Source organism: Gymnogyps californianus, chromosome 10, assembly GCF_018139145.2.
Source record: "Gymnogyps californianus isolate 813 chromosome 10, ASM1813914v2, whole genome shotgun sequence".
Taxonomy (NCBI): Eukaryota; Metazoa; Chordata; class Aves; order Accipitriformes; family Cathartidae; genus Gymnogyps; species Gymnogyps californianus.
The window spans coordinates 894,045-918,405 of NC_059480.1; the positions used below are offsets into that span (position 1 = coordinate 894,045).

Sequence of the window (24,361 nt, forward strand, 5' to 3'; positions counted from 1 at the left end):
CCAAAGAGGGGCTGTCACTGCTGCTGCTGCTGCTGGTTGTCAGGGGAGCGTCACCTTGCAGAGGGTGTTGCAGTGGGGAGTTAAGATACAGCCATCGCCAGCAGAACCAGGTCAGACACCCCAGGAGGGTCGAGTCCCGCGGATAGACCCCTACCAAGGAGGACTGCGTGCAGGAACCCCAAGAAGCCACCCAGCCATCGCCCTGCCCCAGGGAAGGCGCAGGTCTACCCAAAAGCTTCCCAACAGATGCTGTCGATGTAGCTAGTGGGAAGGGCATGAGGTCTGCTTTTGGTCTGCTGAGCTGTGGTGGTTCTGGCTTTCCAGCTAGTGGTGAGGAAGCGAAGGGTCTGGTCCTTCACATGTTAGAGGCACAGAGCTTGTTTGGAAGACTTTTCACTTGTGAGAAGTTGTAACCACATCTGAGAAGGGTTGCTGGGCTCCCTTCCTCCCTCCCATCCCTCTCCTCCAGGGACAGGTATTCCCTCCCCGAGCGCAGCCAAGATGTTCTGGCCCTCCGGAGGTGAGGTCTCACCTCTCCTTTCAGCATGTACCGAGGGAAAAAGAAATAAGGAATGGACGTGAGCACCAAGCAGCCTGAGGAGATCAGCAGTCCCAGCCACCAGGCTCCAATCCACCGCTGGTCCCTCGGTGTCAGGGCCACTGTAGCTGCAAGACACAAGGACCCATGGTAAGAGCTCTGCTCCTGCCCATCTAAGGGTGAAAGGGGCAAACATCCATGCAAATATGGACCGGTGGAGCACGAAGGGTCCCTGTGGGCACAGTCCAAGGGTCTCTCCACTGGCACGGAAGAGCAAATGGACGGAGGTGGGAGCTCCCACCGGCGTTAGTAGCAAGACCAGCCGTGGCCGTGTTTGACCTCCTTTCCTCTGGCCAGGATCCTGCACTGCCGCTCCCCATCCAAACTGTGCCGAGCCTCCCAAATGACTCTAGGATGGATTTAGTCAGCATCGAAGTATGCTGATGGCACAGGTTCAACTCTTCCCCACCGAGCCAGCCAGCAAGGCGGCAATTAAGGGGGCCCGACTCCATCCTCCTCTGCCTGGGGCGTGCGGTGGGTTTGGACCGCGCTGCCTGCCAGGGATGCCGAGCCGAGACAGGGACCGGGAAAGGACACAGCCGCCTTCCTGGAAAAAATTGCTCTCCCATTGTTCCAGGCTTGGTCACTCTCTGCTTGCAGAGACCAAGGGAAGGACCCGTGCCGGCAGAAGAGTGCTGTTAATGAGCCTGGCTTCCGAGTGGATGAAACTCTGGGCGCCTTCTCCGGAAAAAGGAGGAGAAGGTGAGAGCCGCTCTGTCTCCAGCGCAGACATCCTTTGGCTGGGCCAAGCGATGCTCGCAGGAGGTTGACAGATTGCTTGGCTTGGCATGGGGACCGCATCTCCCCATCGCCGGGACGTTGCGGCTGGGAAAGGAACCAGCAGCGGCCGCCGGGTGGGAGCCCCGTGCCAGGGTGCGGCAGGAGAGGAGCCCACACCCCACCGAAACAATCGCCCCGCTTCCCCAAACAGGACCACTCTACTCTGGAGCTTGGACGTCATCATGCAGCGACGAGGCAGAGGCTGCTAAATCCGTCTGCCGCCGCAGGGAGCGAGCCAAGGCTTTTTGCCGTTTCCTGTCCCAGGTTCATTTATTATTCTTATCAGGCACCGGACAAAAATGTCAGGCGAGCTCTGATCTCTCTAAGAAAACACAGGAAAAGCCACGTTAATGATGGAGCTGGGGAGAATTCTTTAGTGATTAAGTTACCAGAAATAATAAGCACACACCGCAGATAAAGAAAATAAGCCCTGCGGTGGCGTTGGCTTGGTCCCTCTCTCTGCAGATACTGGTGAAGGGCGGTGGGGAGGAGGACGCATAGACTCGAACCTTCCTGTGCACCCACAGGGCAATGGTTGCCCTAGGGTTGTCTTCTCCATCCCTGGATGCTTCAGATGTCCCTTCTCCTCTCCACCACTGTGCTGGGGTAGTGTGATACTTCCTCAGCGTGGTGGCAGTGGGCAGACCCCAGCAATGACCACCAGCGCTTCCGTGCAGCACCACGAGTAGGACATTCAGTGGTGGCTTCAGGACCATCTGTAGCCTTCCTCACAGGGAGATGGAGTGGAGAAGTGCGCTGGGGGTGCTCTTCCAGGTCAGGTCTTTCCAAGGGAGCGGGTTTTGTGGGTCACGGGACTGGTGGCTTCCGCCACCAGTCATCTCAGAGTGACCTTCTGACTCACAGAAGGCTTTTAGGAGGACCATCGCTACTTGAGAAATACTCACCAATGTCAACTCTTCCAATATCCACGAAGAGCCGCAGCACCACGGATCCCAGCAAGTATCCAAAAGCAGGGCCGAAGACGGCGATGGCAAAGAGGATGGCTGAAAAAAGGGAGCAGAGAGAGCCAGTGTGAGCAGGGAACAGTAGCTTCAATGCACATATGGCTTTTGTCTTCCCACGTGAGGCAGGAACGGTGTTACAACATGCAGAGGAGAGAAACCATCTTTTATCAAGCGGCAGATGATGAGAAGATCCCCATTGCTCAGATACTGAAAGTGGTATTTACCTAACGGAATTAGGAGGAGGGCAGGCAGCTGCCTGCAGAAAAAGTCCCTCTGCTCTGCTGCAACTGAGGCTTTGCTGATGCGCTAAAAGTTGTCAGCTACACCATGAATATCCATGATTCACTGTGACAAAGGGGGGAAGCCCAGAGAGCAGCAGGACAGTGGCATCTTGGGCTCCTACCAGTGACGGAGACCTTAAGCTCCTACAGGAGGCCAAGGAAACAAAGCCATCTCAGTCCTTAGATCCAAGCAAAAACATTTGGTGTAAACTTCAGGGGAGGTGAAAGACGCTGAGAGCGAAAAGGCCAGCAGATCACCCTTGGTTCAGCTGAACTATCCTGTTCAAAAAACAGATAACTTGGACCTAACCCGTAAGGTCAAAATGTTTCCTTTTGACTTCTTTGGAATGAAAGGATTCAAGTTCCCTCCCTGAAAGAAACTCCTTGCACAACCTTCTTACGACATTCAAAAGGATACAATTTGCTTGAACTGCATCAACTATTTCTGTGCATTTTGCTGGTCTGGAGCCTTTGAGCATACTGGGTATGAAAGCTATGCCTCTGCCTCCCACTGCTATGCCTCAGCCGTGCACCTATTCTAAAAGCTTTTTTTTTCCCCAATTAGCCAAGGCAGTGCTTTTGTTTCTACAACATAAACCTAAGTATTGAAAGGCAGGGTCTTTAGAGAAGGAGTATTTAACCTCATACACAGACAGTAGCATTCCCTTTCATAGGAAGATGCTGAGACCTAAAACGAAACAAGACTCAAAGGGCAATGGTATTTACGTTGCATTGAGGCAATCCGGACTAACAGTAGCCATACCCCCCGACACGGACCTTCCCACGGCCCTAAAGTGACCACCTATATTATAAAGAACAAGCCAGTCCCATTTTCCTTCATCTTCAGTACCTGCAGGTTTGGGAATCCAAAGGGCACTCAGAGGTCCTGGGAACAGTGACCCCTCACCGCAGGGGAAAGACAAGGATGGTCTGTCCCTCCTTTTGCCAGCCCAGACTACTATGTTTGAGCTGAGAGGAGCGAGTACTACCCGCACGGGAGACGCTCTGCAGAGCTCTTTGGTGGTGCAGCAGCCCTTTCCAGCAGGAGCCTGGAGCAAAGCACGCCTGGGTGGGTCTGGAGACCCTGCCAAGCACTCCAGTGCTTGTCCAAATCCTGTCCTTGGGAGTCTAATTCCGAAGGCTTTCCTTCCCCTTTAGTGCTTACCTTATTTTGGAACATCTGCTTTCGACTCCTAAATCACTCTGATGCCTTTGGCTGCTTTAAAGACATTGTTTGGCACCAGGAGGAATCAGGTTTTTAAATAACTTATGGACTGAGCTCAAAGCTCACGTAGGCAGGCCGGCACCAGCTGGGTTTTGCCATTCACAGGGAAAAAAAATGCAGTTTCACATGGAAGCCAGCACCTATCTCTGCGCAGTCAAGGAGTCCTCCTGAGCCTGGGAGCCCCCACCGGGCAGGGACCGATTCCACGGCAAAAATGTCGATTTTGGACCCTTGATGCAAAACCTGTGTTAACTGGCTCCTGCAGGCTGTCACACCTCTGGTTAAACCATGATCAACCGATACTCAATAAGAGCAGAAGATGGCCTCTGAGAAGGTTTCCCTACTACTCTTTCCCCCCATGGATGGCATAAGTTCTCACAGACGCAAGGGAGAAGCCCCAGCTCATCCATCTCATCTCCTTGCCCTGATTCTTTGGCTTCCTAACACCCACACCACAAATATAACCCTACAGAGAACAGCTGACTGTCAAGGGGAGAGACAGCCCAGCCTTTTAATGGGGGAAGATCTCATCTGAGTCCCACTGGCTGCTCAACCTGCGTCCACAGGTTCCTCTCCAGATGAGCACCTCTACATCCCACCTCTACATCCCACCTCTACAAAGGTCTGGAGGAAACAAAAGGATATACAGCAACGGTCCCACTTACCAACGTACAGCGGGGAATTGTTTGCTTCTGCAAAGTCGTCTACGTAGGATATGCCAAAGGGCTGGATGGGAACGGTCCCGATTCCAGCCAGCAGCTGGGCGATGACCATCATTGCCCATATGCTGCTGGCCTCCTTCTGGGGATCCTGGGTGGCGTTCGGACACACAAACTTATTCTCTGCATAGCAGAGTTCAGCCTGGACCTGGCTTTTGTTACCTGAAATGGAGAAGAATGAGCATTACAATGCTGGGCACATCCCCTGCCTCCTCCCACACTAAATCCCTAAATACCGGGAATCTCCCGAATTTGCCGAGTAGGTACACACTGTTGGATTGTGGATGGATTGCTCATTTTATTTAGCGGTTCTCATCACCTTTCCCTTCCTTTGGGGTATTATACTGAGGTCAGCGTAGCAAACAAGCAGGCTGTGATTTTTACCAAACTTTTAAAGACAGGCTGATCGGAGAAGATGGAAGCGAATTAATTTCTCCTGCGAAGGGTCAGCCCGGCAGCCCAGCTCCAGCGAGCTGCATTCGAGCTGTCAGCAGAGGATAAAAAGCTCTCCATCAAAGCTCCAGCAACGCTGGACCCAGCCAACTGACAAAAGCCTTCGGACAGACGGTGTCAAAGCCAGTGGAAAAGCCTAAATATTCACGGATGGAAAAACCTGTTTTTCATGCAAAATGAAGGCATTACGGAGCAAACAGAGTAAGTCCTGGTCTTTCGATGCTAGCTCTTCCCACTCTGGCTTTTCTTTTTTCTTTTTTTTTTTTATTATTTGTAATTAGTTCAACATTCCTATCACATCTTTCTCGTTAATGTAGTAACTGTGGATTTTCTACACTTCTGAGCAAACAGACACAAAACAAAAACAAATATTTGTCAGGTGTTTAAGAGCTTTTATTGGCGTGGTGCGGCAGCGCATTCCTAATAGTAGGTCACCACAAAAATCCTTATGTAAGTCCATCCGAAGCCGTGTTGTCTAAAGGGTCCACGCTGCCAGACAGAAGGAGCCTCCTTTTCTAATAAAGATTTTACTGCAGCAAAAGCGAGAGCCACAGAAGCCTCTCATGCCAGATTGCATGCCGTGAAGCGAGGCCGCTCTCGGTTTAATGAGGAGGGCAAACCTAATCCATGGCTGGCTTTTTGATGCCAATGGTCTTTGCTCCCCTGTGGTACCCAGGCAGGAGCAGGGAGTGATGCTCCCTGGGGTGACCTGGCTGCCCTGAGCAGGACACCCTGCCCCTAAATCTCTGTTGCCTTCATCACTCAGGAGCAGCCCACCTCCTTCCAAAGCAAAGACCTTACTTCTTCATACTGTCCGGACATGGGGAGGTCTTCACCCTGCTCAAGACTGTCATGCAAACTTCAGCCAGGACTGGAGAAACAACTTTCTTCATGGGCTCTAAATGCTGGGCCAAGACACGTACGGCTCCGGGCAGGGGAGCAGGATGATACCTGTTCATTCGATTTGTTTCCATAACAGTAAGAGCAGCCCCTGTCCCCAGTCCTGACCGGTTCATAGCCCGACGGCATCCATTTAAGCTGTCAGAAAACTTGGCATCTGATCCCTGATCCACTCTCCAAACCGTCTGACTCGAAAAACACGGCGACATTCGAGGCTGCGCAGCAGGGAGGCAGCTGCGAGCCAGCAGAGAGCTGGTCTTCATATTTCTGCGTGAGCGCTGGCGCGCTCTCAGCCCCACGCTGGGCTGTCATTTTTAATAACGTTTCGTGGGATGTGGGCTTGCAGATCAGCCGTGGCGGTGCCAGATTTCCCAGAGCTGATGTGGGAGAGCAAAACCAAGAGGATCTCTAACCCTTTGGTGGGAGCAAAGATTGTCAGGCACCTGTGAGCAGCTCTGTCCTCGCCGTGCTTTCCTCCCCGTCTGGGGTTTGCATCCTGTTGAGCTGCGGCAAAGTCAGGACTTAACTAAAGGGAGCAAGGTAGCTGCCTCAGGCTACCCAGCAGCTCCCCGGCACAGCCAAGGCTCCCTGAGCCCAGAGGATCAGGCTAGGACGCATTGGGCTCAAAGCCTTTCCACGAGAAAGCATCTTCTAACTAGAGGTGGAAGGCTTTCCCTGGCTGCCACTGCCGTGACCGCTGCCGTCCCCCTCGATGGCACAGGCGCAGGGGGAGCAACTTGGCACAGAGCCGAGGCGACTTAGGGTTTTCAGAGGTGGCAATCCCCAAGGAGGCTAAGGCTCATTGGCATCCCAAGGATTTAAGGGGCTGAAGTCACTTTGGGAAGACAAAAGCCAGCCTTGTGGCACGCAATGCAGGCTCTTCTGCGTATTGCATTCTGCACGGAAACCGGAGCTTCCATTGTACGCACTAGCTTGTTCCCAAAGCCTGCCCAGTTAAACCAGTAGCCCTCCTTAGTATGGACTGTAAGGCTTACTGGCTAGAGCAGAACAGGCCCCGGGGACAAGAGATCTTAACGCTGCTCTATCTATCACCCACATAGTGCTCAGCAGCAGGGAGACGACCTCACGTCTCATCCTGCAATACCTCCGTGACTCCAGTAAAGATAACGTTACTTGGCTTTCCAAAATGCTTTGGGCCATACCGAACCATCAGCTACATTTGCGTCCAGCCTGGGCTCTCAGCAGGGCTGCAGGGAAGCCAGGCTGCAGCGGGAGCGTTTGCTCTTCTCCCTTGCGCTGCCGCAGCTCTCAGCTGCCTGCAGCGAGACCACCAAGAGCAACATCTTTGGTCACGCACAAAAGCCAGGAGAAAGGAGAAGAAGGTCATATGCACACATCAAGACTGCACTTTCAAGCCTTCTTATCAGTCAGATGAACCGCTTTGCCCCCAGGGCATGTGGCACTGACCTACAGCACCACAGCTGTTAACTTCTTGAGCAGATAAGGGCCATCCAAACGAGACTGATACGGCAAGAATGGTTCTGGTATGAATCCAGCTCAGTGTTCAGAAAAGCACAAAGCCTCAGTAGCAAGGTACTGTAGACCCTTTGAGCCCCCTCAGGAAATGCACCAGTACCCCAAAAAAGCCAGAAGTGAAGTGATTTGTCCACGTTCACACAGGGCATCAGCAGCAGAACCAGCATCTCCTGCATCCCAGGCTTCTGCCCCAAATCTGCTGCCCCATCAGCAGCGCTCTCCGCTCACAGTTGGTTTCACACTCTCTCCCTGGCTGGCTGTTTGGCTAGCTAAATGACATGCCATCGTTAATAACAATGCTGTCGTCACTAGGCAGAGATGCTGCGGCTGGGGCTCTTCTGATGCCACAGAAAGCAAACCTATATCTCCAGGATGCTCAGGAGCAGGTTGGAAGGACGCACGCTACCCGTGCAGAAAGCAGGGACACGGCGTGCTTAGGGATCTGAAGAGAGATGGGTGGGCACAGCCAGGAGAGAAGCATATTTAAAAGAACATATTAAGCTAGTTAAACAATTAGTTTTCAAGTATATTTTATAGTATCCGCGTGGAAGGATACGCTCTTCCACTGAATGCGGAGTCTCCTTACAAATATTCCTCGGTTGGCATGTCCGTGTGGGACGATGGCTCTCTCGGGGGTCTCAGCCCTACAGCAAGCTCCTTGGGCACTGATGGGAGGGAGAGGTGTCTTGGCAGCCTGGATAGGAGATCCTGCCTGCTGAACTTGAAACACAGACTGCTCCCTCTGGAGGCCTTCAGGAGCATCTGTGGGGAATTTAGGTAGTTTACCATGATCACAGCACTCGGCACCTGAAACCGCGGCTGGAACGACATGCCCGGAAGAGGCAGAAGGGATCCCCCATGTAATTATTGCATTCAGAAGGGGTTGCAAAGCTATACTGAAGTCAGGCTTAAAATAGCAAATCTCTGCCTTAAGTCTTTCCCTCCAAACACCGCGTTTAAATTGTGTGTGCGCTGGATACAACCCCTCTTTTTCGGTAGGCACGGGCAACCCAGCCCAGAGCAACTGGAGATGGATTTGTGCTGGGACAGCTCATGGTGATAAGGGTGGAGGCACTTACCGGTGCTAAGCGTGGTGTATTCGTAGGGGTCTGATAGGAAGTGGGGCAGGGTAACCAGGAACGCTCCCAGCGCCAGCAGCAGCCCCCCCACGCCGATCACCCGCGGGCGGTGAACTCGGCTGCCGAAGTAGCTGACAAAGATGATGAGGACCACGTTGCCGATCTGGAAAGGGCACAGCGAAACGGGGAGAACGTTAGAAGACGTCACGGAGGAAGTCAAGACCCTATAACTGGTCCCCCATGACTGTGTCCGGGTGGGTGGAGAGCTCTCTTATCAGGTGGTGTTGGACCCCCACAAGAGCAGGAACGGGACAGCCCTTCACCCTGCGTATTCACAGCAAGTCAATGCTCCCTTCTTGTCAAAAGCCAGCAGGCCAGCTCCTTGGCTTCTGTCACCTGTGTGCATCCCTTGTTGTCACGGACGACTTCACAACCTCCCTGTGATCTGGCCGGGGCTTTTTTCAGCACCCACACCTGCCCCCCACCCCATAGGATGTGGCATAAACTAATAATTCCCCCAAACACAGCGAGAAACGAAGCGCACTGCCTCCATCCCCATGACTCTAAACAGACACGAGCCCAGCTACAAAGTCCAGCTCATTGCAAATGTTTGTGACTCTGGATATTTGCAACTGCAGATACGATCAGCTAAAAAGATATGAAAACATGCAGCTTACTCAAGCAAGTGGATGAACACCACAAAATTACCATTACATGGGCTTTGTCAGCTTGGAACAAGCTAAACATTATTTTAACCTCGGCATGTATGGCTAAGAATACTTTTTATTTATGTTTACATGGGCTCCCTTGTTTGTCTCTTTGTGGTTTTTGTTCTTGGAATTGCTGCAGCCATCAATGAGAAAAAGATTGTGGTCCTGGACAGGCAGGGCAGCTCACACAGAGCTGGAGTAAACCACAGAAATTTCTCTCATAAAGCAGAGAAATAAAGATGTATCTGTGGTCTGCAAGCTGTTATTCTTTAGCAGCATGGTATATATCCTATTCCAATCCTTTTCCCTTTATATTCTTGCAGCAACAGACTGCTCTGCGTGATGTTTGCTTTGGTATTACTTCTCCAGGCATTAATTCTCATAAGTAAGTTCTCTAGTGGGTAAGGAGCACATGGGTTACAGCTTCGAGATACTCTGCAGGGCTTAATTATGCCAGTCCATCATTACCAGTGTTACAACTGTCCATACTGGGTCTCTTTCTTTGCACGGTTTGGACCTAGTCACAATCAGCGGCTAGTCCTTCACTGGTCTCAATAGGCTTTGAACCAGTCTTTTTAACCCCAGATGTAGGTGCTGGTTGAGGTAAGACCTGGGCATCTACTTCCCCAAGGACCCGGGGGGATTCCCAGTGCCCAGCCTCTTGGTGGAGGATCCCATGCGAGAAGACCAGCTGTATGCAAGGTGGGCTGCCACCAAGCACTTCTTTGTCTGTGTCATCAAAAGAAAGTCTCTGCCAGCAGGTCTTTTCCTAGTTGGCCTTGAAGAGCTACCAGAAAGGATACAATTCATGACAATGCGAACTAGAAAACTTATTCCAGAGAAGTAAGTGATCAGAAAGTGTTTGTGGGAAAATCTTCAGCCAGCTCAGCAACATGCCAGTGAAAGCCAGTCCTTTGCCACAGGGCCATCAGGAGCTGGGAGCACTGGAGAAAAGGGCTAGATCTTGGAGAGACTGCTGGCCAGGGTCTCCTTTCAGAGAAAGCTTGGAATGACTCAGGCCAGGGTCATTCCTAAAGCCAACGAGAAACCTACGAAAACAGATACTTTTACTGGAAGTTGCTCACAGAGCTGTAGTTGCGTGGATACTACTCGTAATAAAACGTTCTTCTTCACAAGAGCTGCAAGAACTGTGATCAATGGAGAAGAATCACATTGCCCGTTTTCTGTCTCCCAGTCATGTCTCCGCTGGAGATGTGTGGCATCCCAGGGTGGAGTGGTCTCCTCTGAAGCAACCTGCTTTCTGCTGCTGCCCTCCAAGGCCACGTCCTCACCACACAACCCTATGTTCAACCTCCCGGCATGTCGTACAGCAGAAGTGAAGTGTGAAGAAGGCGTGCAAGTGCACAGCAACAGCTGCTTCATCCAGCACATGTAGGCATGGCCGAGGAAGCACTAGGTGTGAAAACCCTGAGACCCTACTCTGGGAAGGTCCCCCCCACGTTCTGGCCACCCCTTGGAGCCCCCGCACAAGCTTCTCACCCAGTTACCTCGTGCAAGCTGGAGATGAAACCCGAAGAGAGACTGGAGAGCCCAAAGCGCTTCTCAATGGTGGTGAGGCTGCTCTTGAAGTTGGCACTGTAGAGGAGCTGGGAGAGCTGGAGAAGCCCGTGGCACAGCACAAACACCTGCGGGCAAAAAAAAGCGCCGTCCCGGTTAGCACCAAGTTAGTGCCCTGCTGATGTGTAACTGCTGGCGACCATGTCCCGTGCGAGGGATTTGAGAGTCATACGCACGTGGACTCAAGTTGGCCAACACGGCTGCACCTCTGACATGCAACAGACCTAGTGAGGGGCTCACTCCTGGATCCCTGATTAACTTAGCTTTGCAAAATGAGCGATGCAGCGTTCAGAAGAGAGGACGAGGAGCTCTGGTTTTATCTTTCCTCTGCTTTACCGTTATTACTATTCATTGGTATTTGCACTGCGGCAACCCTTGTACAACCCTCAAGAGCAACCCTCCAACCCGAGGAGGACGCGTTGCGCTGGGAGTTGTACAACGATAAATGAGACAGGCTTGACTTTGCATAGACTCGGCGGGTGCTCCTGAGACCACGTTAGAGCCAGCCCTGCAGCTGCCGTGCCGCAGCTGGAAGGGATCTGTGCTGGTTTAGACTACCTGAGATCCAGTATTTCCAGTCGGCCCCTTGGATTCACTCAGCTGTAAAGCCAATTAACAGAACCTGCTCCAAGGGGTGTTGCAAGAAACAGTTGAAAAAGGGGCTTTAAAAGCCCCAGAGGGAAAGGATGAAATATGCACAACGTAGTCCCACTACTGGAAGACCTCTGTAGTATTCTAAAAACAACACCTTTCCCTTGAGCCAGGCTGTGAGCTGAGCCAGAAACCAAGCCGAATGGAGGCAGAGCTTGCCTGGAGCAGAGGAGGGAGTACAGAGAGTTTACGGGGCAGGGCAGAAGCATGGTCGAAAGAGCCCGGGTGGCCTGGGAGAGGAAAGCGCTCTCAGCCGGGGATGCAAGAGGCAGCTCACAAGTGTCTTTTGATCTATATTTAGTCAGAACAGTTTTCCTTTATTTTTCTTGGAATGGAATGCGTCCACACGGTGCCAAAGGTATTTTAAAATCATTTAAAAAAAAAAAAAAAAAAAAGGGAAAAGGGAAAAGGTCTTTTTATTTAAATTCACAGGAAATCAAATATTTGCTGAATACCGGAAGCATGTCCCACAAAGATAACGGCGGGAAGCCCGAGATGATGAATGGGGGAATCAAAGGTACTGCAGGGCTGACAAATTCCTTACGTCCTTGGCTAGGAGAGTAGCAATACTCGTTATTAGTATTTATTTGAAATGGCAGTAGCACCCAGAAGCCCTGACCCATTGTGTGAAAAAAAAACCAACACCAAAACCCACCACAAAAAGAACGGAATTGTCCACCCGACACGGAGGATGCAAATGCCATGGGTGGGTGGAGTGGCTTTTTGGGGAGCAGAGGAGGACGCAGAGCCAGGTCCACCAATTGCAAGAGAATTTGGGTAGAAGAAGATGGGCAAGAAGATGGCTTCTTGGGAAGCTTCTGCGAGGGAGGACAGCACTAGCCAGAAGACACAGCTAGGTATCTAAAAGCATAAGAGACGGGAGAGATGCTGACAGACAGTGGGAGAGAAGAGGATGGAGATGAAGGAGGAGGAGAAAACGGAGCCATGGCAGTGAGAGGGCAGGCTGGGAACAACCTGGAGACCACAGAAAAGTAGAAGGAGAAAGGCAAACACCAAAAAAGAGGGAAGAAGGGTCACAGGGACAAGCTGCCATCATGAACTCCCCAGCCACATCTTGGAGGGGTGTCAGCAGACAGGCTAGCATCAGGCAGGCATCTGCCACCGCAGCAGCCGAGCAGGAGAGGACAAAGTCCCAGGCTGGGACTTTGCCCCGACAAAAAGCCGCAGAGCAACGACGTGGGTTTAACACGGGAAACCATCCCAGACAGGGACAAAGTGGAAGTGAAACATCTGAAAGTAAACTCTTGAAGCAGAATGACCTCTACACCCTCCAGCTATCAACTCCTACGTTCAAAAACCCATCCCAGCACACGGTCCTGCGGGTGAAAGCTGCATCCACCACCTTCACCTTCCCCAATCCTGACCTGGGATCACCGTGTAATTAGTTCAGCTGGGCTGGGCTGGAGCAGAGAGGTGACTCCTGCGAGGATGAGAAACGGAGAGGGGATCTTCTTGCCAAAGAACATTAATTTTTGTTCCTGCAGCTCCGGCCAGACCCTATTGAAGTCATTCGAATAAGGAAGCGCTGGCTAAACAGCGGAGGGCCGGGACCGCCTGAGATGCAGAGCAGCTGGAGGGAGAGCTCTCCCGGTGCGAGGCGTTAGCTGGAGAAGCAAAAGCTGTTTACCAACGGGGAGGGAAGAGGGTGGATCACCGAGGCTGAATTTAGCGCAGCAAATGTCAGCCGAATCCCAGGGCAGATGGGGAGATGAGAAGAGTTGAGGAGAGAGAGGATGCCGGTAGGGAGGGAAGATGAGGAGGAGAGGCAGTCTGACTCCCCGAAAAGCTGGGGCTGGCAGGGGATGGGGAGAAGGTAGAGGCATGGAAGGACCATGGGGAACCTGCACTGGCTGTGCTTCACGAGAGGATGGAGGGCAGGAGATGAGAGGGACAAGCTGTGGTCAGAGAGGGCAGGCAGGAAAAGGCAGAGCTGGCAGGAGATGGCCTGAGATGGGTTTATGTCTTGGTGATAGCCTGGGGACGGACAAAACGGGACCGTGGATTCCGAGATGCCTGGGAGCAAGCTGGGGCTGCGTGCTGTGAGGGAAGGCAAGGTGGGAGAAATGCAGCTGGAGAGCAACGACAAGGGGAGAGAAAGACTTTGGGGTGCGACTGCTCCCCCCCCGCCCATGAGTCCTTCTAATCCGGCTCCTGCGAGCAGGGTCAGCAGGAAAGGCAGAAGAGCAGGAGGGATGCTCAGGGGACCCGATCCTGCCCCGTGCCACTGCTGGCACTGAGACCCCACAGCAGCCTCAGCCCTTGGATGCGGCTTAGCCCGGAGGATGGGAGGGGAAGGGCAGAGGAGAATTTTTTTTTTTTTGCTTGGGAAGAAGCTGCCACCCAAAACAGTCGGAGCAAAGCAAAACAGTCTTTGCTCCAGGGCTTGTGCAGCTGGAGCTTGGCTTTTCCAGACGCACTTTGACTGTCCGGAGGTGAGAGATGTGCCTGATTTAAGACTTCCCCTACATTCAGCAGACTCAATTCTAATTAAAATAATGACGGCCCAAACCTTGAAGGCTCTGAGTGCAAATAGCTGGGAGCAGGGCTTACTTAGAGGGCTCCCCAAAAGGAGCCCGTGCACCGCCTGACCTTGGCACTGGCCGAGACGCTCCGGCTGGGGAGAGCAGACCTCTGAGGCTGGTGGAGATGAAGGGCACCACTCTCCCGTGTCCCCTCGCGGGTCCTCACGGGTCTCTCCCATCCCTGTCCCTCTTCCCATGTGTCCCTGTCCCCACATGTTTATGCTGACCACCCACAACCTGCTGGTCCATGGAATCCAGCACTGACCTGGTCCCTTCCAGCTGCAGAGAGCACCAGATGTGCTGCGCTGGCCCCACACACCCGCCGAGCAACCCCAGGAGGGGGACGGAGCTGCTATCATCCATCTTCCATAATGAAGAAGGGGTTTTTAAAGAAGAGCCAAGCCCATTTGAAGGGAGGTTTTGCTGATGCAAAGCCGACACAACGGCACCGAAGGCGAAGGCATGGTGGGAGGTTAAGGAGCTGGGGACACTCCCACGAATACGAAGTGCTGACCCTCCGGAGCAGATGCTCCCATCACAGCCTGGTGTATTTTTGGAGCTGCAGGCAAACAGCAATCGCGGGCAGCCAGGGAGCAGCGCGGAGAGGCCAAAGGCGTGCGCCCACATGCACCCGCACACACACATACAAAATCCCCTCTTAATCACCCCCACGTTTCCTTCAGAGCGCCTGACCGATCCCGACTCCAGGCTGTTTATACAAGACACTTGACTCCTTTCCAAGACACACTTCATCTAAAAGGGAAGCAAAGGCCAGGGGGAAGGTCCCTCGCAGACACGCTGCTCCCCCCCACCCACTTCGTGGGGACTAGCACCTCCCAGGGCGATGCTTTTTCGTAAGGAAGAGAAACCCACCCTGTTGCAGGGAAGAGAGGGGACTGGTCCCTCCACGGTCTGGACAACACTTCTCAGGTTCAAAGCAGAGAGCTGGCAGCTATTCGGTCAATCCCAACCCGTACTTCCTTCAGAGGAGACACGTTCAACAAATACTCGACCTGGAGGGCTGGTGGAGCTGAGGGGGGGCAGGCTGGGCTGCAGGCAGCCCCCAGGCACGAGGATGCGGCAGCAAGGCTGAGATCCTATACTGGCACCAAGATGTCCCCATGGGATGCCAGGTATGGCCATGGTGGCTGGTACACTCCTGGGAGATGTCCGAGACAGCGTTTCAGCCCTTGCAGCCACCTCAGAAGACCCACTTGCACCCTTTCCACTTCCCTGAAGCTCACAGGGAATAAAATAAGGCTCTGGGAGGAGACAGGGGGTCTCCCAGCCTCGTGCTGAACCCATAAAGCAGACAAGGATGAGGAAGCCAGAGCCAGGGGGTAAACCCATCCTTGAGGTGGGTGTTCTTGGGGTCAGAAGCTTTTGGGGTCAGAGGGAGGTTGCTGCTCCCGGGGCTGGATGCGTGCATTGGAGCAGGCACTGTTGCGGCAGTGCTGGTAGGCAGCAGGCGCCTGCACTGCCCCATGTCACATACTGGGTCCGCTAAGCTGTATTCCCTTGTCTCGTGTGTCTCTCTTTCCATATTGCTTACATAAGATAATGCACTGTCACCACTGTCATTGGCCTTAACAAACAGGTACACGGAGACTGGACTTTAGAAAAGCCTATTATGAAAGGTGGACTGTTTCGTAAGAGGTTTTTGGGGGGGCAGGCTGGGGGAGCATCCCTTGGTCACCAAGGCAGCCAATAAAATGCTTGGCAAGTTGGGTTAAATAAGAAAGAAAAAACCCAAACATTAAGTGCTTGATAAGCCCAGCATGCATGGGTTGGACGTGAGTCAGAGTCAAGGCCAGGTAAAAAAAAAATAAATCAGGTTTCTTTTTATTTCAAAGGAGTGAACTGCCTCTATGGAGCCTCCAGGAGCCAGGAGACTCCTCCAGGAGCCAGAAGACTCCTCCAGGTGGGAGCCTGGCTCTGCTCTGCAGGGACCAGGGGCTTGGGAAGATGCTGCTATGTGCGGCAGAGCCCCTGCCCTTCCCTCTCTGCCACCTGGAGGAGTGAGTTAAGGCTTAATTCCTTCCTCCGCTTCCACAGCTTCATGCTGTGGTAGCGGCACTCGTGTCCACAGTCATCCCGCACCTCGTTTTTCAGTGCCTTCACCTTGGCAGCCCTGCCTGGAGATAGAGAAGGTGGAAATGTTGATGGCGCAGCTCACCCTGTGAGGAGAGAGCATTAGCAGCTCCCAGCTCCGGCTCTCACGTGCATGCACCGGTGCTAACCTCCGTGCCCAACAGCCTTCCCACGGCAGCGCCACTAGCAGCGTGGATGGAAAGAGCCAGGGCTTGATTCATTAGACGGACGCAAGAGCTGCCTGGGGAGCTGTAAAGAGGAGCGGAGATCCCCGCTGACCGATGACACCGAGGTAGGACGTGGCCAAGAGCAGTCGTTGCAGGAAGGCGCAAAATTAATCTGGCTGGAGTAAATGTTTGGAAAGGACTAAGAGTAAGGATGCTCTGTTAGCTCTTTCCCTCCGTGTAATACTATTAGAGTTGCATTTTGGGCTCCAGAGGGCCAAAGCAAAATTGTTTGACCTTAGTGGAAAGTCACGGCCCAAAGCAGGAGACCCCAACCTGCCCACCTCTGAAGGCTTCTTCCACTTTACTCTCCTGAGCTTCCAAAGGGAAAAAAGAAAGGGGAGGGGGGAACTTTAGGAAGTAGTAAGAATATCCTCAAAATTTTAATAGTCAGGGAGAAGACAGGCTGTTTATTTTAGAGCTTGCATATGATCAACACTCACTGCACCAAGAGATCCTCCTGCAGTAGGACGGCTGAGATCACTCAGTCCAAAAGAAATATATCAGCTGGAAATGAAAAGTATACGGACATGCGTGGGGAAATATGTCCCTCCTTGGCATCTCTTTCCTACATGCAGCTGCCTAGATTTATAGATCAAAAAGCACGGTGAAAGATGAAAAAAAAAAAAGGCAACATTTCCACAGAAGGAACCAAATACCCTGCCACACAGCACGTCCCTTAGCACAAAACCTCCGAGCCTGGAGCACGGTCCAATGGCAGAAGTTGGCTCCTAAATTTTATTTCTACTGCAAAAAATAAACTAATAAAAAATTTAAAATGGTTAGGGATTGTCTGAAGCACGCTGCTGCCCAGATGATTAGTTGCAATGATGAGTGTCTACTGCCAAGTAATCCACGCTTTACAACCCCCAATTGTCAAGTGCAAAGACAATGTTTGCTCTTTTTGCAACAAATGTACACATGGGATTTCCCTGCACCGTATCCCGATGCGCTTGTAAGATCTGTGCAAGCCCTGCTTTGCTCAGTTGCTGTAGAGGGAGCGCTCTAGGGGACATAAAAACACGTCCCCGCCTTAACCTGCAGGTGCGCATCGCAGATGTCAGAAAGAAAGGAGGCTTTTTTTGGCTGCGGAGGATTGCTGAGACCAGACCCTCAGCGTGTGAGGTGCGAGGGTTTGCTGCTTCCCAAGCTGCTGCTGAGAAAATACTTCTGCCTGCAAAATACAATGCATATTGTTAAGCAGCCTTCTTTCTTCCTGCAACCAGACCGAGGTCACAGGTAATTTGTGTGGTTGGGTCTTTGCTCTTTCATTTTTTTCTGAACGTCCCTCTTCTTTACGGTGCCTCGGGATCCGATCATGATTTCCTTGAAGGTAGCTTCAGCTTGGCTTCGTTTTCCCTGACCCACAAGCGTATGTAAACATTCCTCTCGCACGCCCGCAGCCCTGGCCATGCCTTGTGCTCCCTATCAGCGACACTCCTCTCTCATTTTGCTCATGATAATCTTATCTACGCTGACCACTCCTTGGTTGTGTTTGGGCACTGAACCACCTCGCCCCTCATAAAATTATCTTGTTTCACGTCTCCTAGACCTTGATCCCACTAAACTTTCCAACCCGTTTTACCGTCTGGCTCTTCCCCATCTTTTTCCTTATCCTGCTGCTGGTATTGCTGGTGAAGGCCAGAGGGTTCTGCCCTTTTGAAACCTGATCCCACCAAAACCAGACATAAACACAGTGTCCGAACCATCCAAACCCAACCTTTGCTTTCTGATGCCAGCACCATCACCACAAATGCTGGAAGACCCCAGTCACTGCAGGTCCTTCTCCCCATGCCACCCCCTCTTGTCCTAAGGACCCTGCTTGCTTCTTTGCTACAAACGCTCGTCTCTCCTTGCATAGTGCCCAGTATTGGAATATCCTTTGATTTTCTTGCTTAAACCAATGGCCCTAATCAACAATGACTTTCTCCTCTCGGTGCTTCCCTCTCCAAACCTACAGCCATGCTGTCTCGAGACCAATGACTTGATGAATCTCCTATTCTTGCTAACAGCTAAATAAAGCAATTCACAGTCTTTTCCAACAGGATATGAGAGCACAACTGTTACATCTCCAGGCTTCTGAAATACACTCCTCTCAGCAAATTCCTTTAGTCTCTTTAAAGGAAGGGACAAAAAACTTGCCCTGATGCTGTTGGGACCTCAGACCCCAAGGCAAGGCTCCTGTTTCTTCTGTAGAAGGCATCCAGCCTGCCCAGGGAGGGGAGAGCTCCCTGCTCCTGGCCATTGCACCCTGCATGCCCCCACCATCTTCACCCTGAGATGCTTTTAAGCCTTACCACACTCTGAGAGCCCACAGTCTCCTCCCAACCTTGCTGTCGCCTCTCCTACACTCTTCCATACCATCCCTCTCCCTGCCCCAATATAGCACCCAATTTAAATCTGCCCCTAAGGCTTTGAAATCTGCCCCTAAGGCTTTTAAATCTGCCCCTGGACTCCCTCCAGCTGACATAAGTCACAATAACTCTGTGTTATCCTCCTGCTTCCTTTTCCATGCCAGGCGGTCCGCAGGCTAAAAGCCTCCTCCTGCCTGCGCTCCCAACCATTTCATGCTGCTCCCCTGCGCTCTCCAGCTAACTGGCTTCCAGCTGAAACCAGTCCAACTCGGCAAAGTAACAAGATATTTACAAAGCTTTCCTCCTTGTCCTGTTTCTGGGGATCCCAAACAAGCAATTAGCTATAATTAAAATAGCACAAAACCATGGAAGAGACAATAAAGGTGAAGCAGCCAAAACATCCGAGGCACTGCAAATAGATAACGCCTTTGAAATAATCCTTTTTCAATGGATGTCTGGAAGGGCAAGGTGGGCATGGACATGATGACTGGAGACAGCAGTTAGGACTCTGGACCATGGGACATCGATGGGGTCCATGGCCATGCATGGGTATCAAAAAGACTAGCCATCCACTTCTCCTCCACCTTTCAGACCTATTTTGTTCCTTTAGGCTGTGAGGTCCTCAGTGTCCTCAGTGCCACCGGGTGCTGGCATCCACCTGAAGGTTGGCTTCATCCCACATTTGCCAAGCGACACAACTGCAACCCCCCAAAATCCCAGTGCCAGTCAGCACAACCCTGGAAGCTCTGGTGAACTTCAAAGTAGGGGGCTCATCGTCCCCCATCTCCGCCACCGCTGTGGGATTACAGAGATGCTCGAGGCTTCTCGTAGGGGACAGGGCTCAGCAGCAACCTCCCAGCCCCAAAAACTGAAGGCCTTTTGCATTCTGCTTTCTCTCTTCAAGGTGATTCAAGACAAACAGCCAGCTTCTAGAGGGGTTCAAGCAACCCTGCCACATCTGAGAGGGCACTCAAAAACATAAGCACAATGACCAGGTTTATTCCAGCTACGAGATACGGTGCAGACAGCAAACACGGCTGAGCCAGGCAGTGCCCTTAAATATCAGCGTAGAGAGCGCCTTGGTGCCGTTCGGTGTAATTGCAGTATTAGCTACAGTCATTAGTACCCACGTATAACAGGGAGTAACTTCCACAGCAGCAACAAGGAACCGTCACCAACCACGTTCCCGTAGGGTACAGAGATCAGCTGTAAACGCCTGCTGTGCCAGAGCACGGATATGAGCCAGCGGCCACATCCACGGGGCATTGCCTCCCGAGCGCCTGCTTCTGCACCGGTCCTCCTGCATCCCCCGCAGCGCCTCCATACCATCCATCCCCAGAGCTGCCGTCCCCATATCCCGCTCTTCAAATCCCTGCAGAACCATTAAAACCGCTGCTTTCCACCAGGACCTGTCCCTCTCTGATGCCCATAGCCTGAGGTATCGTGATGCCCGTCCCCGGCACCATCATGCTCCCCACTTCTGAACATCAGCGGTAACGGGGCCAGTGCCGACCCGCCCTCCCCGAGAGCAACAGGAACCGGCACAGGGAGGCAGTGGTCCCCAGCACAGGGAACATGGAGGAGCAAGACGGTTTGCATGGAAAAATAATTTGTTATTTTTGGTCCCAGCCCTGCAAAAGACACGCTGAAAATGATCCTGGCATGTGAGAGTTATGGATTAAACACGAGCGTCGTGATTAAGACTTGGAGCCTGCTACAACTCGGGGATTTTGTTGTGTTGGAAATACTGTCCCCGTCAGCAACTGCCATCGCTTATACGAGGACGCTGTGTCTAATTAATTTAAATCCCTTTGTAGTACCTCTCTCTGTGTGGGATGATGCCAGCAGCTTCCCACGCAATTAGGTGCTGGGTGAAGACTTTATACAATACATTATTCGCAGCACCAATGCCTTCTCGTACAAACAAGAGCTACAAAGCCATATAAACTGACATGTTTACGGTACGCCTTGCCCTCTGACGACACATTCACAACAAAACAACTTCTCAAACCTGGAAATTCAGTTGTGACGCTTCGATTTTCTACTAATTTTTCAGGGCTGAGAGGATTGGCAACTGCACACAGGCTAGTGCTTTCCTACCTTGAAGCAGTTATTTTTTTTTAATGTATATGTATTTTTAACACAAACGTCACAGCACAGGAAGAGCGAACAGGTCGGGAAAGGGTGGGGGATGTCATTGCCTGTCAATTTATATACATTTGCTCTTAAAAGCAAGAACTTTTCACCAAGGGGTGGGTGTCCTGACTCCCCACCATCGCAGGGGGTACCTATCAGCCGTCTGATGCCAACAAGCATGTTTTGATAGAGCTCAAACCGTTCCTTAACGTGCTTCTTGCACGGTGCCAGCGTTGGGCTGTGCTAAAGCGAGGGCTGGTTCCCCTTGATTTAGCAAAAACCCGTTGACTTTTTAAAACAAAGTGCTTCTTTTCACGTGCTGGGTTTTCCTTTAGTGCAGCTGTATTTGCGCCAGCCAGGGCAGGCGGGAGGTGAGGGTCTCTGCTGGCATCTCCAGCTCATGGGGTCACTCTGCACGGGGTCCCGCACACGGTTGCCACACCGGGTGCTGCTGCAGCACCACCTCTCCCTCCAAAATCCCCTCCTGGGACCCTCCAGACGGGCTCAGCGGTGGGTGCGAGGCCGCTCTGGGGAGCTCCAGTCTCCTTGCTCATTTTGAAATTAAGACTTGAGCCCTCCAGCCGGCACCAGACGCTGGGCGATTCGAGCTGGAGCTGACGGGCGCAGGCAGCCAGCCAGGCACCTCCCGGCACAGCCAGAGCTCCTGCCGCCAGCAAAGTGACACCCTTGTGTCATCAAATGCCCCTAGGAGGTCCCGGACACAGCCCTGAGCAAGCGCCCTGGGGCGTGTGGGGTGCTGAGCACCCAGCCCGACTCCTATGGCACCCACACCCTGCATCCTGCGGCTGCCTGTGGGCTGCAGAAATGGATTAACATTTATTTGTTGGGGCTTTTTTTTTTTTTTAACCCTAAAGTTTTACATCCTGAAAAAGGCATCGGGTTTGGCAATGTTTTTTTCAGTTCCAGGATACGTTTGCATGCTGCCCTGTAAGCGCGCAGCTGAAGGCAGCTGTGCGTATTTCCAGGGAAGAGCATGAACTGCAAGAAGAGCTCTGTTTTCGGGTGACTTTACTCACCCTGAGCCATGGTCATTACTGGAGCAGCTCGGAGGGGGTTAGGGCCACCTTTTGCACCTCCAGCAGAGGAGGGGTCAGGTCGCCAGTCCCCTCCAGAGGCATGGCAGAGTAACCCAGAGGCAGCCCTAAATTACCCAGGGTAATCTCAAGCTCTTCCTCCCGGAGCTCACAGCCAAAAAGGGCCATCAAGTCACCTGCTGGAATAGCCCAGCCCAGGCAGCGGGGACCTTCAGGGATGTAGGACTGGAAGACGTCATCCAGGATGACGCCTCCAGCCCTGGGAGCCCCCAGGAGGAGGAACAGCCTGTTGGGAACAGCCCCAGACACCCTAAAGCATCCCACGGCACCTAAAGCATCCCCAGGCACCCCGACAGAACTATTGGGGCTCCCGCGATTCGGCGAAACTTTCGCTGCCCAGAAACCAACCCCAAGCAAGCACAGCCCAAAGAGAGCGGGCAGTGCCACCCTTCACGCAAGGCGAGGAAAGATGGGTGGCAAATAAAACCCAAACCCATCCCGGACCGCGATGCTTTACCCACGCCTGCACGCTCCTGAAAACACGCTTGGCTGGGAAGCGCTGACAAACCCTTCCTCGCAGCAAACGCACGCTCATATTCAGTAACACTAGTGGGAAATCACAGCCCAACCCCGGGCATGACCAGCAGCACCGGCACAAGGGGGTCCTGCTTGCTGGCGGCCCCTCTCACGTACCCAAAGCTGCTCTGCCCGTGGGCAGGCGCTGCTGGGAGTCATCGTTCCCCAAAACTGCACCCGGCTGCTTCGGATGCTGATGTGTGGAGGTGCTGCCAAGCGAGGCACGAAAATATCCCCCCCCCCTCCCCGCTCCCAGCACCAGGGAAATCCTGGCCAACGCAGGCGGATGTCCCGGGGACAGGAACCAGCACATGCAGCAGCCTCGGTGCCCATCCAAAAACGGGGCCAAAATGTGCTGCATGGGGGAAAAAAAAAAAAAAACCAGACAGGGCGAGGGGTGGTGTAAAAGCACGCTGGTTAGCAGGGTTTAAAACGTGAGAGGTGGCCAGGGTGGCTGGTGTTTTCTCACACAGGCAGTGAGCTCAAGAGCCTGAAGCTCAGGCAGGGACTGGCTTTAAGATGACAGCTCTTGCCTTGCTAATAGGGACAGGTGAGTAACTGGGCAGCCAACACCAGAAAACCCACTTCAACCCGCCGAGATTTTGCTTCTGTCACTCAAAACGTCCTTCTCACCAAGGTTTTTAAAGCAAGTCAGTGTTATTATAGGGCAGTGTTTTCTTTTCGCACCAGGATGTGGTTAATCATTCCCTAAGCAGCAGCACACTGTGTACCGGACGCCGTGGGTAAGCCCTGCAGCCCACGGAGAGCTGCCCACGCCGCTTCCATGGGGTGTAACACCCATGCGCCGTGCAGGGTACCGCTCCAAAACCCACCGAGCCCCCCCAGCCCTTCCCATGCACCGAGCGGGACGGACCTCAGCGATGTTATCCAGGACTGCCCGAGGAGTGGACTTTCAAATTCTGCATCTTAGGAAACACCCTTCGTTTTACTGGTGGTTTGTACTGGGGATGCGGGGACCTATGGGATGGGTTGGGGTCGCTCTCTGCCGCAAGCATCCCCCTCCCTCCCCACTGGAGAAGCAGCGCATCCCTGCCAGGCACCGCTCCTTACCTTGATGTTGCAGAAGATACTCCGGGAGCAGGTGCCGGACCTTTTGGGGACGTCAACTGGGGATTTGCCAGCTTCGGGGTGGACTCCCATCGTGGGGGCTTCCCGGGGAGCCCCAAATAGCTGGGCTGCACGTGGGCTCCCGTCTCTCTCCGGCCTGTCCCGCCGCCGGCAGCCCGCACGGTCCGAGCCGAAAACCCTCCAAGCCTGCGAGTGAGGCAGGCAGCCTGAGCGCAAAGTTTTTATAAGTCTGCTCTCCTAACTGATGATGAAACCCTTTCTCCTCCCTCTTTTGCTTTGTGTGCCGAGGGAACTTTAAAGTCGCAGGAAGCCAACGCCAGCGCGCAGGGAGCAGGTGGGAGCGAGAGCTTGCTGAACCCCGGCCAGTTTGGGGATGGGGACCGGTGCGACGATGCTTGCCCAGCCGTGGGGGACACCCAGCGCCCCGACCCGCCGCTCACCCCTGCAGCGGGCTCCCCTCTGCTGTGCTCACATCAGAGGCTGAAGGACGTGGCTGGACAAGGCACCGGCACCGGCAGCGCAGCCTTCCCCAGGGAAAGCGACCGGGGTTTTAATTCAAGTCCCCCTTGAAGGGGCGAGAGGAAGGGGAGGCACCTTTTAGCAAGCTGAGATTTGGCTCCTGGGTGGTAGGAGGGGGGAAATTGGGTGGCCAGGCAGAGAAATCCCTCCCTGGGTTAAGGGGTTACAGAGAAAAAAAAAAACTTCTGCTTTTCTCTCGTGGAAAAAAAACTGCATTTGTGAAGCTCCTGAGCACTGTTTTTTTACCAATACCTCTCCGGGGCTTTGTTTATGCAAAGCACTGATTTATTTTGCAGACTCCTCAGAGGGAGGAAAAGTGTCAGAGGGAGAAGGGCAGG

The 24,361-nt window shown here is 52.9% G+C and overlaps 1 protein-coding gene across 1 annotated transcript in view; it reads right to left on the bottom strand.

Annotated features, from left to right (window-relative positions):
* Nucleotides 1-23,576, bottom strand: part of SLCO2A1 (solute carrier organic anion transporter family member 2A1) — a 29,823-nt gene extending 6,247 nt beyond the window's left edge. The window contains exons 1-6 of the mRNA XM_050902671.1: nt 23,487-23,576; nt 10,716-10,853; nt 8,498-8,660; nt 4,515-4,730; nt 2,284-2,382; nt 533-666 (exon numbers count right to left, since the gene is read on the bottom strand). Of these exons, the coding sequence (XP_050758628.1) occupies nt 533-666; nt 2,284-2,382; nt 4,515-4,730; nt 8,498-8,660; nt 10,716-10,853; nt 23,487-23,576 (840 nt within the window). The remainder of the gene's footprint in view (nt 1-532; nt 667-2,283; nt 2,383-4,514; nt 4,731-8,497; nt 8,661-10,715; nt 10,854-23,486) is intronic.
* Nucleotides 23,577-24,361: the final 785 nt, after the last annotated feature.